Source organism: Mytilus galloprovincialis, chromosome 7 (genome assembly GCF_965363235.1).
Source record: "Mytilus galloprovincialis chromosome 7, xbMytGall1.hap1.1, whole genome shotgun sequence".
In the NCBI taxonomy this organism is placed as follows: Eukaryota; Metazoa; Mollusca; class Bivalvia; order Mytilida; family Mytilidae; genus Mytilus; species Mytilus galloprovincialis.
The window spans coordinates 58,122,524-58,135,689 of NC_134844.1; the positions used below are offsets into that span (position 1 = coordinate 58,122,524).

Below are 13,166 nucleotides of genomic sequence, written 5' to 3' on the forward strand. Positions count from 1 at the left end.
CGCCGAAAACGTCATTTCCGCTCCCACATACGGGCACCTTGTAAAAGATGGTGGCCAACTTGTCGCAGCAAAGTTTGCGGCTTTGATAACAAAATTTTCCAAACTCTAGATTAGGTACACATGAATACAATGTTTTAAAACAATACTGTTAATATCTACGCACAGTAATCAAAAGAATTTTATCAAACATTACTTTACCACCATTTTTGGTTGATTTCCCTGCACATTTTTTAGTGCTGCATGCATTATTTGTGTATATTCTCGTCAAAAAGTTTGTAAAAGCATTTAGATCATGTATTCATAATAAGTGGCGAGAGTTGAATGTTATAGATCCTTTCAACTATATGATCCTCTGAAATCAAAATGAGAGCATTATGCATTCGTTGTTAAATTAATCTTATATTTTTGTCATATTGTCATTGATGTACATGTATAAGTGTTCATATCGACAGACAATACTAATACTGTCTTACTGGTAATTCAAATGACATCAATTTGGGTAGGAAGGCCTTTGACCTCTTGGCATCAAACAGTCATTTCTGCTTCCGTAATTGTCAAATTGGTTTTAATTTTACAGTGTCAAAATATCCTGAATGTGATTCGTCAGAGCCTGAGGTCTGAAAAATTAACGTAACCATATTTTATGGATAAGATTTAACATGATTTGTCAATATCAGTCTTTTTTTTCTTTTTTTTAAAAGAAAGTCTACATTTTCTCATCATACACCAAAAATTACAGTTGACGTCATTTGACAAGATTTTTTTTCCGTTTTCTTCATGACAGTCCTCCCATTACGACCCACATCTGACAGTGTTCTCCCCAGACCCTTAAAGGACCGCGGGCCCGCGATGTATAATTTTCTACCGTGATGGTATCGTTCTTGCCGCGATGTATAATTTTTCACCTAAGCTAAAATTTTTGGTAAAAAAAGTCATAAATTGGTAAACCTTTCCGTGGGGTATTAAATTTCAGATGAAAATTGATCTGTTCAAACCAGTTCAATCCAGTTCTGACAACCAAGATTGTTTACACCACATGATCAATTTACCTTTTGAGGTTAACCTTGATGATTGGATTTAATCCATGTACATCATTCTTGTGTTGTAATTAATTAAGAGATCATAACTTAATGATCACAGACTTATGAGACTTTTGAGGGACAAGCAGACGTTTGTTAATTAACTTTATTACTCCAGCCTTTGGTCATAAATGATTTGCGTATTTTAAGTAATTGAGTTACTTCCCCTGATTTTGCTTATTGCAAAAATGTGCTCCTGAAATATTATCCATCATTTAAAATAGAAATAAAGTACAAATTGAATGCAAAATTATATAAGGATGTTACCTCAAAGATAAAAACTTTCTTTGAACATACCAACAAAAATATATTGCAAATTATTTTTGACAATCATACTTTAATTAAAGCACAGACATATTATATTAAATAGGTAGTATATCCAATTATTCTTTTGTAAATGCTCACCAAACGCTTTCAGGCACCGAGCCGACTGGGAGGGCTGTATGGCCAATCGAGGTTGTTAAACACTTCCATTTGTTCTTGTTATTCTTCTGCTGACTAAGATAGGTCTGTATATTTAAACAAGGTTGTATAAAGCTTCCATTTGTTAAAGTCATAAGAAACGTCAAATAAAAAAAATAATGCTTATGTTTTTTAAAAACTCAATGGATAGTTTTCATTATAAAACTTATGTACATATACTTTTTTCCAAACCATCTGGTAAAAATCGGGTGATCACAATACGCATGAATGTCCTTAAAATAAACTATTATCTGTATTTACATGTTAAACAAGTGCTCAGTTTCCGTGCTTTTTGTTGATTTTTTTGTCGATTGTTGACAAACAGGTGACAATCGCTAAACTTCGGCTTCAAAACACGAACTTTAATTACCTGCCATATTTTCACAACAACACTGACCGATTGAAAAAAAATTGACGATTATACGAAATTTACACGAAAAAAATGATAAATTCGTACACAGAAGACTAAGTTTATGATGTTTGTATGCATTGGTTCAAGAATTGGAAGAACATTATTTTTCACCGGTCACTCGTTTCTTATGACTTTAAATAGCTGAATAATATTAAAAAATTCAAATAATTTTTTCAAACAAAAAAAATAATTATACAATGATTGGAACTCAGCTAGACATGATAACCTTTCATTAGTGTCCACATAGATAATATAAGTATACTTTTCATGTCTATCATGAAAATAACACAAATGATGATTCTAATAATAATTTTATTGATGTCTAAAAGAATCATGTCTAAAGCTATGGAAAATAGTATTTAATTTATCAAAGCTTAAGCCTATAAAGGTTCTGGATTAAAATTTAATATTGTGTAAAGTTAATTGTTATGGTGTAATCTAACAAAAATGGGGAATGTGTAGTGAAACTATATATAGCTACAAGTATTAGGACACAATTGGCTTGATCAAAGTATAAAAAGTGACTAGTTTAAAGACTAGTTTAAAAAGTGCTTTCTGTTATTTATTCTTAAAGGTATTAAAGTATAAAAACTGTTTGATTTACTTTTTTTTACCAGTATTTTTTTACCAAAAGTCTACATAACACAGTAAAACAAAAGACAAAACGGTAATGGAACAAAAACTAACAAGAAGAAAAAATAAACGATGCAACGTGACACGACATATTGTACAAATCATTTTGACACGTGTTACCCTGGTGCTATTCAAAACCCTGGGGAGAACACTGCATCAATGAATGCAAGCAAACATAAAATAGCTTTCTGCAGGTGCATTGATAACTTATCAATGTTTTTACTTCTTACATTTGACAAACTAAAATAATTAAATGTGAAAAATATTTTTCATAGTTGTCAATACAACCTATCGCTAAACATGTATGTCTGCCATTGCTGGACATCTCAAAAGTTCCTGTAAAATTTTGATTTCGTAATTGATAATATCTAACCATTATGGAAAAGAGATTGTTGTATTTAGTTTAAACATATTTTATTGTTCAAAATGACAAAAGGATCTGACACAAGTTTTACAACTTAGTAACGTCTTCTCCGATGATTGTTGTATCAATGTCAAAAGTTCAAGTGGAACAGATTTCAAAATAGCGATGAGGTGTATGATCATGATAATGGCAATATATGTGCAAATTCATTTTAAGTAACTTTTTCATAGTCACACCCTTTATACAAGTAAAGGGTTTGTGCTGAATAAGTTTTTAATCGTTCTAAAGTTAGTGTTTTGAAGTAAAGAACATTTTGTCTGTTAGGCTCATGAAAGAAAGACAACAGATTCCAAAAAGCTGACAAATTAAATGTCATATACTGTTACGACGGTTGAAATAATTATCTTTCATTTTTTTAACAAAAATCTTCATTGTTTTAAATCCTACTAGGCTAACTACTTCTATTTTCACTATAAAACACCCAACTATTACTTGCTTTCTTCATTTTGAAGGACAAGTTGTCAAGTGATATAGACCCATACATTGTATGCATAATATTTCGTATGAATTGTTACCAAATTAAATTGTATTCAACTTATGCTATAGTAAATTTATTTGAGTCAACTCTAGATGATGTATGAATAGAGCTCAAATTGTGTGTCCTGACACAGGGATCTCCATGGATGAAAATTGAACCATGGAGGAACTTTCACCATTACAAACCGTGTCTACGCTGTACAGTGTAGCGCGATCGGAAGTATTTTATCCCTCCATACAGGGAATGGTGAACATGCTAATGCATTGCTTATTTAAATTATATTTATTTGTATTTTCATTATAGCATTAGAAGTATCAATATTTTCATTTATTGCCGTTTTTAACCATTCAAATGCCAAGTCTTCATGGTCCCCCCTTAGTCGAGAATGACCAAAAGCTGTCATGAAGGTCCCCATGTAGATTTCTTGTATTTTTGGTAATTATTATGGCGGTTAAAAATCATATGATGTGCCATCATGTGGAGCTTATTTTTCATGGACACTGTCAAATTCAGAACCCATTACCGGTATGGATGATTTGCAGCAACAACAAAACGATTCGTATGGGTTATGTAAAAGGTTAAAGAGATTTGTAAAGCAAACGTTGACAAATGAAGAGGTTTTTAATGACTTTATCTGGCAAATTGATGCTGTGCAACATGCATCTTTCGAGTCTGAATAGAAACCGGAAACGCGGATGTATCAATTTGATTGTAATATACGAAATGAATTCGGAATTACGATACGATATTTTTTTACAGGAAATATTTAAGTTTTTACTTTTAAACTTTTAAAGTAATTTTAAATTATCGTTACAGCAGTACAGCGATGAAATAATATTTACTGTTTTCCGTCTTATTTTGTACTTCTTAAAAAAGGGGGATGCTGATTGCGTAAGTCAAAATAAAGCACGTGTTCGACTTGTTAAACTATTTTCTTTGTAACTGGATTATTAATTAATTTATTTAATCTAAATTATCATAATCATTTGCTGAAACTTAGTTGATTAATTCGACAATTGGTCGTCTATCCTCAGATAGTATTCTCCTGTCTGGTTTGTTGATCTACCTGTACAAGCTCAGGTACAAGTGATTAGCGATCTTAATCCGGATATCCCTCAGGCGTTAGAACTGTATTGGATTATAACATAAAAAGCCTAAGGGTTATGCAATTACATGCATTTGATTATAATTGATAAAAAAAATGGCGTCGGGCTACAAAAAACGATGAAGTTTTTAACGATGGCGGAAGACAGTTTAACGATGGCGCAAGGCAATTTAACGATGGCGCGAGTCATTTGACGATGGCGCAAGACATTTGAACGATGGCGGGGCGCCATCGTTAAACAGGCCATGGAGATCCCTGCTGACACATATCGTATTTACATTTATCTGTTTGCTATGGAAATTTTTCCAAATGTAAAATTTAATACCATTTGTAGATGAAATTGTGGCATGATTGCCAATGAGACAACTCTTAATCAAAGACCAAATTATGTAAAAGGTTAGCAGAACACTAAATGACCTTCAAAAATGAGCAAAGCCTATACTACATTGCAAGCATTAACAGGCCATGAAAAGACAATTGTAAATTTATTAAAGAAAAAAAAGTGGTTTGATTTACATATAAGCCTACCTATAAAGGAGGAATGCAAAAACTCTTTCTTACTGAAATTGTTACAAGAGTATATAGCACCACCGACCCAGTGTCTGATAATTTTGATTAAATAACAGAACAATCAACATACCTGAAGGTTGATTATTTAGAACTATTGTCAAATTGGTGAATAAAGAGAGATAACTCTGATTGTTATATACATTTGTAATTAACATTTTCTATTACCATGATTACTGTAATAAGCATTGCTAAGTAAATAATCATTAATGATTTTAATCAGGTACATATGCGCTTTATCCTATCAGCAAAATAATGCTATAAAATTTGCACCGTAAAGATAAAAATATGTTGTCTTCAGTTATCGTTATCGATTTATATATAAACAAGTGAAGTTATTTGTATTCTGGTATTTTACATAACCTTTGGGAATTGGTTAATAACAACATGAGATAATATAGTTTTTCTTCTGTGATTATATTAGGACATTGAAATAAAAAATGTACCTCCCCTACTTCTTGGTTTAAACTTAAAACTGACAAGGCCTTTCACAATTTGGTAATAGTTCTAATTTTCAAATAGAGGTGGGTTTTTTTCTGTTCAACCCTTACAAAATGATTACTTATTCTGAATTTCCAATTACAAACATGTTTTACAAAAAATATTGTATGGAAATATTAAGTGACTGAAAATTTTTCTCCCAGATATTATAAAAAAAAAAATCCCTGGTGGTCCTAGCTATCATCTCTATTGAAATAGACCAAATTTGGTCCTTGCAAAATTGTTGGTGCTCAAAACCATTGGTCTTACTATTTCAGAACTCTGTTATCCATTATGTCATGATTGTGATTGTTCTTTGTGCTTTCTCAAAGTATGCCATACATGTACATGTACGTAAGTCAATGTTGAGAAATAGCAGGGCTTTTTCGACAAACTGAAAATAAAGATATGGAGTTGATATGACTATTCCTTTTAAAATTTATATATTCTTATATATAGATTGAAGGTACCATGGATGCTTTCAAAGATCTGAGAGAATTCTCCCCTCCTGCAGAGGATCTAGACAAGGTGGCTGAAGAGGAGGTAGAGGAGGAGGATGAAGATAATTCTGAAGAGGAAAGTGAAGATGAAGACGAAGAAGATGATGAAGAAGAAAGTGATGAAGAAGGAGATGAAGAGGAATTAGGAGAAGATGAAGGTATGGTGAAAGATTCAGTGTTTTGATCGTTGATAACATTTGTCCTTGGCTGTATGGTCTTGGAAAAAGATAAAACTGCAAGAATATAAAATATTATAATAAGGTGTGCAGTGGTATGTGTTCCAATGAGACAACTCTCTATCCAAGTCACAGTTTGTAAAAGTGAACTATTATAGGTCAAAGTACAGTCTTCGTCACAGATCCTTGGCTCACTTAAAATAGATAGCAAGCTATAAAGGCCCTCCCAAAAAAGCACTTTTGCAAACCAAGAATTTCGAATGCTTTCACTATATCTTTGTACTTATAAAAATAGTCTGTAGTTCCTATTTTAGTTTTAGATTAAAATAAGTTCCCCTTTTCAAAATAAAACATATTAAATAGCTGCTAAAACATCTTGTAATCAATTTAGATTTTCTTATAAGATAGATATAGGAAGATGTGGTGTGAGTGCAAACGAGACAACTCTCCATCCAAATAACAATCTAAAAGTAAACGTTCACATATATTGACCATGTTGACCTTTTTTCAGAATGGGAGACTGATGAAGAAGAAAATGAAGACAGTCAGGATGTTACCTTGGTTACCAGTGATGATGATGGTGAAGGAGAGAACTGTCCAATTTGTCTGAACAAGTTCCGTGACCAGGATATTGGCACACCTGAATCATGTGACCATTGTTTTTGCTTAGAGTGTATTCAGGAATGGGCTAATGTAAGTTAAATCTGGAGAAAAGTACTTGTATATAAATAAAGAGAAGTGGTATGATTGCCAATAAGACAATCATCCGCCAAGGGTTCAAATGAAATGATTGTTAGCATTAAAAGGCAACCATACTGACTTTAACAATGAGAAAATCAAATACCGTATAGTCAGCTATTAAAGATACTGACATGAACTATTTTAAACAGCTCAAATGAGAAAATGATTGGCCTAGTTTATAAAAAAAAACTATTTTTTGAAAAACAAATATGACAGACATAAACGAACAACAACCATCTAAATACACTTCCACTGACTTAGGACAGGCAACAACCTGTATTTATAAATATGCAAAAATGAAATGAAAGAGAATTTTAATAAGTACAATGCAAATATTCATAGATCAAACTAGATCTCAAAAGGTCATCAGATGTTTTAATTATGAAATAAGTCCTTAAAATTTGTTGAGTCGAAGCAGTTTTAAATATTTAATTTTTCATGAAGAAATTTATTTGTAACAGATAATGGTTCAATCAAAGTATGGTAGTTTACATACAACATTAATTTTGCAAATAAGTGAAACACGGTAATAGTTGGAGATAATTTTTTATTGTAGAATGTTAATACATGTCCAGTGGATAGACAGGTTTTCCATTTGATTTTAGCCAAACATGCCTATGGAGACAAAGTCTACGAGAAGGTAAGATGGTTTTGATGTATAGATAATTATTTATATAGCTAGAAATACTATTTCATCTTCATGAATCAGGAAGATTTGAGGATTCAGATTTTCATCTTGCATACTACACCTGAACTTGTACTCATGAAACTTGACATGTATATTCATCACCCCTTTCCATTCACATATGTGACCATACGACGGTATGTCCCAAAATTGGTTTCTGTTCTCTAAATTTAGTTTGCCCCAACCAAATGTGAAGCTTATACACAATACTTGTTACAATAAAACAAAGTTGAAGTTGGGTGGCTTTCCTTTTACTTTTCTAGAATTATGTTCATTTTCAAACAGAAAAAAATCTGGTCCTGTTAAGTGGTATGCATTACTGGAGCAAATGACCAATAAAATATTTTGTTTTTGTCCCATTTTTCTCTATATAAAAGAAGATGTGGCATGATAACTAAAGAGACAACTCTCTACAGGAGCCTAAATGACACAGATTCTAACAAATATAGGTCACCATTACACCATACAGCTTTCAGTAATAGGAAAATCCCATACTGCATAGTCAGCTATAAAAGATCTGAAATGACTAATGTTTAACAATTCAAACATGAAAACTTCATATATTAGAAATATTGTTAACCAAACACTGCCAATAGAAAGGATCTTGTTTAACAATGGTAAAGTGTACTATACAGAATGGGTTTTGCTCATCTTAAAGACCTGAAACAGTGGAGCCTAAAATAAAATATTGTTTGTTTCCCCAATCCCTACTGACCCTGTAAAAATGGTGCTACTCATAAAATTTTATAGTCAAATCTAAGTCGAATATTATTTTATTCATTTCTGATTTTCAGGCTTGCTGGATCATCCGATAATGTTCAAGCTTTTTGGAAAAATTAAATTTTTTCCCCACCTAACCACACCTGGCTTGGCAGGATCGGGTTTGGGGAAACATAATATATTAATGTAGGCCTGTCCTATAGTTTTTCACATCCTCCTCATTTAGTCTATGGTGGATAATGGTTTCACTAGCAATCCTACATTATATTCTATGATCTTTTATTTTCAGATTCCCGTAAAAGATAAGAAGATTGATGATGAGGAAGATGAAGACCCTACATATTGTGAGATTTGTGGTCGCTGTGACAGAGAAGACCGTCTGCTACTGTGTGATGGTTGTGATCAAGGGTAGATAAATATTTTAAAGGAAAAATATTGTTAAAAAATACAAAATATTTGATGGTCTTATTATGCCCCACCTACGATAGTAGAAGGGCATTATGTTTTCTGGTCTGTGCCTCCGTTCGTCCTTCCGTTCGTTCGTTCGTCCGACTTCAGGTTAAAGTTTTTGGTCAAGGTAGTTTTTGATGAAGTTGAAGTCCAATCCACTTGAAACTTAGTACACATGTTCCCCATGATATGATCTTTCTAATTTTAATGCCAAATTATAGTTTTGACCCCAATTTCATGGTCAACTGAACATAGAAAATGAAAGTACAAAGTTCAGGTTAAAGTTTTTGGTCAAGGTAGTTTTTGATGAAGTTAGAGTCACAACTACTTGAAACTTAGTACACATGTTCCCTATGATATGATCTTTCTAATTTTAATTTCAAATTAAAGTTTTGACCCCAATTTCACGGTCCACTGAACATGGAAAATTATAGTGCGAGTGGGGCATCCATGTACTATGGACACATTCTTGTTTTTTAGTAAAAATTTGGTTTGCTTGCTTTTGCTTTGTTTGTATAAACTTTTACTCAAGCTTTGTAATTAAGATTGACATCTTCAAACAATATATATAGGCATTAATAAACCAGTATATATTAAATTTAAACTTGATTCAAAGTTATCAAAATTGCAATTGTCAATATACAAACAAAGCAACCTAGCTAACCAACGTCTTGCCCTGCATGCATAAGAAGTTAGCTGTAAAAGAGCTTTGTGGTGTACATCAATGATAAAGCCAAACAGTTAGACCAAAAATCAATAAAATATCTTAGAGTTCTTAGATTACTTTGCTTGTAGGGCATTACTTGAAATAAAACAAAAATAGAGAGTCCAACAATTTGTATCATTCTTTAAGTCTTAACATTTGATGAGATCAAAAGATAAAATGCTACATTCACAGCTCCATTAATTGAATTGCAGGGATAACTGGTTTTACCTTTTAAAATGATTGACTCAAATATATTCATGTAATTTTATATTTAGAAACTAATGATATAGCTGTATGTTGTAGGTACCATTGTGAATGTCTAAACCCTCCACTTCAAGAAATACCAGTAGAGGAATGGTTTTGTCCAGATTGTGCTCAAACTGAAACAGGTATGAAACATAATAACATGTGTGTTGTTTTTCATTTTGGGACTGCCCTTTTTAAAGGGAGGGTGGAGGATGGGTGTGTATACCAAAAAATATCTTCAGAAATTAAATTTTATTTTGAGAGAATGTGAGGATAAATGCTACATCAAACCTTCCTATAGTTCTTTGTCAATAGACCTTTTTCACATTTGTGCAGAGCTCCAGATAAGCTGCGTATTTGCGTGATCACGCAATACAAATAATAAAAAACCCAATGCAATTGCCCATTTCAGGGTTCAATAACCAAATTAATTCAAAGGAAACCCCAATTATATTCCAAAACCATGAGTTCTCAACCCTTTTATTGGCTACCATTTGCGTTATTTACCCTTATCTGTTTACAGTCGTCGCGTAAACTATTTTTATAATATTTATAATTGGAAATTTCCTTTCGTTCTAAAAATAGATCCCTGCATCAAGTAGCTGAAATGGGTCCCTGTTAGAGTTTTCCGTTGCTCAATAGGTACACGTGTTTTTGAAAACATTTCGATCTTCTCTGCGTTTATCCAATTAGCGTGTGTCATGAAGTCATATTTTTTTCACATTGCTCGGGATTTATCATAACATACATTGAATTAAAACAAAAGTGAATGTCCGGTAAAAATATTGAATAGAAGCATGTTTTCTGCTTCTTTTGAAAAGCTTAGGGAAAGTTATGATGATAACAAGACTCCGCGAGTGTTTTAAGGAAGCGTCCATCGAACACACGGGCGTGTGTGCGTACCTTAACGAGAACATTGCTAATAAACGCAGGGTTTCCTCAAAAACGAAATCAGTTGGAAAAAGTGAAAGGCCAAATCATTTATGACATGATAAAGCATCAGAAACCCAAAGTTCTAATAAAAGACAACTAAACCCAGATTTATGAAAATTGGAATAAAACAAAAAACATTCAAGTATAATTAGAGTTTATATACTATATTTTCCATTTTACAGTTAATTTTTAAAATGCGGAATACACACACAGGCACTGGTCTCAGAATTTATTATATAAAGGTATAAGACGAGTGCCTGTGAATACACATATCCGTTTTTTTACAGTTTATATGAGAAAACACAAAACTGGCAGAAGGTTTGAAACGGAACACAAATTAAACCTACAATTGCTTCTCAGTTAATAAACCAAATAAAACAGCTAGCAAATAACCCTAACCCTAAAATTAAACTAAATAAAACAGCTAAACAAAGAAAGAAAAATATTTAAGATGGAAAAAAAATCCGGGTTGATATTGCCTAAATATTCAATATTGTGTTGATGAAAAAACCCAATACATTAAGGAGCTTGGTGGTGAAAAACCCAATTTGATATTAACACGAGGGGTGAATTGGAATTGATAATGCAATCAAAAAACTTTATCACCCAATTATATAAGAAAATTGTGGTTAAAAAACCCAATTTGTGAATTCTTATCTGGAGCTCTGTTTGTGCACTATCTCAAACATTTCCCATCTCACAATGCCTTTGTTATTACGTCAAGTAAGAACTGATTATTCAATGACAACATTTACACCAATTGACCTCCAGTCATTCATTAAAAAAAATCACCCAGATTTGTGTAAATTAGACTTCTCCTGTAGAATAGAACACCTATTTTGGGTTTTTGTGTATTTCTTTGCAATTTGAGATGGCGGCATTGTGGAGGAAAAGGGTTAATAGAACATTTTTAGATCTGTCAGACACCTGTAATTTTTTTAATAATTCGAACTTTTGAAAAGAAATGTCAAACATTTTTCCATAGAGCTGAATGACTTAATATTTGGTAAGCAGCTTAGCAGTGAAGTGTAGGAAAGTTTAAGCTCCATTCTGATCTGTCTAACACATACTCACTGACTGCAAATACTTTGAATAATGAGTGGGGTATGTAAAGCACAGTGCATTCTTCTTTAATTAGGGTAAATATACAAGTCAGCCAGGTTTGGTTTAATTTTTACTAAAAAACTTCCTACATTTTGATGTAAAAAAAACGTATTTGGTGTCGAAAGTAGTGTATGACTAGGGGCTTAGAAGCCAGTATGGCAGACATGGTTTTCCACGTACCAATAATTTTAAAAACACGCCATTGCCGTATTAGTCATTTTTATGATACTCTTCTGGAACCGGCACTTCACCATACCAATATTGAACTGTATGCTATACCACTGGTAAAAATTATTTAGATATAGTTTGCTATTATATTTGATTATAAATCTTTACCTCTGACATGTAAATACCTTTTAAGTGTACAAAAGAGTAGATCCCAAAGAATTTATTATGTTTGGTAAGTTTTGATTTGGTTTTAGTTTCTTGATTTTTGCATGCAATTTTACTTCCTTAAATTATTTATATATATAATCAGTGTTCTCCCCAGGCCCTTAAAGGACCACGGGCCCGTGATGTATATTTTTCTACCGCGGTGGTATCGTTCTTGCCCCGATGTATAATTTTTCTCTGTGGTGCTAAAGTTTTTGGTAAAAAAATCGTAAATCAGTAAAGATTGAGACAACTTGTTCAACTTTCCGTGAGGTTTAAAATTTTACATGAAAATTGACCAGTTCTAACCAGTTTAATCCAGATCTGACAGGTAGATTGTTTACACCAGGTGATCGATTTACCTTTTGAGGTTAACCTTGATGATTGGATTTAATCGATGTACATGATTCTTTTGTGTTTTAATTAATTAAGAGATCATAATTTTAATAACAGACTTGTGAGGGACAAGCAGACATTTGTTAATGAACTCTATTACGCCAGTCTTGAGTCAAAATAATTTGCCTGTTGGAAATTAATTGTGGAGTTACTTCCCCTGATTTTGCTTATCACAAATAAATGCTCCTCAAATATAATTTCTCATTGAAAATAAAAATAAATTACAAATTGAATGCAAAATTATATTAGAATGTTACATTAAGGATAAAAACTTTCTTAGAACATACCAACAAAAATGTTTTGAAAATTATTTTTGAGAATCATACTTTTATTGATGCACAGACATATTATATTAAATTAGTAGATTTTTCAATTTTTATACGCCCGTCAAAATTTTGACGGGACGTATTATGGTATACAAATGTCCGGTGTCTGTCCGTCCGTCTGTCCGTCCGTCCCTCCGTCTGTCCGTCTGTCCGGCGTAAACATGTCGCACC

General features: G+C 32.4%; 1 protein-coding gene across 3 annotated transcripts in view; it reads left to right on the top strand.

Moving 5' to 3' along the window:
• Positions 1-22: 22 nt before the first annotated feature.
• Positions 23-13,166, top strand: part of LOC143083373 (uncharacterized) — a 35,999-nt gene continuing 22,855 nt past the window's right edge. For all 3 annotated transcript variants that reach the window (XM_076259629.1, XM_076259630.1, XM_076259631.1), the window contains exons 1-6: positions 23-114; positions 6,100-6,298; positions 6,828-7,009; positions 7,614-7,697; positions 8,752-8,870; positions 9,922-10,007. In XM_076259629.1, the coding sequence (XP_076115744.1) occupies positions 6,112-6,298; positions 6,828-7,009; positions 7,614-7,697; positions 8,752-8,870; positions 9,922-10,007 (658 nt within the window). In that variant the 5' untranslated portion in view covers positions 23-114; positions 6,100-6,111. The remainder of the gene's footprint in view (positions 115-6,099; positions 6,299-6,827; positions 7,010-7,613; positions 7,698-8,751; positions 8,871-9,921; positions 10,008-13,166) is intronic.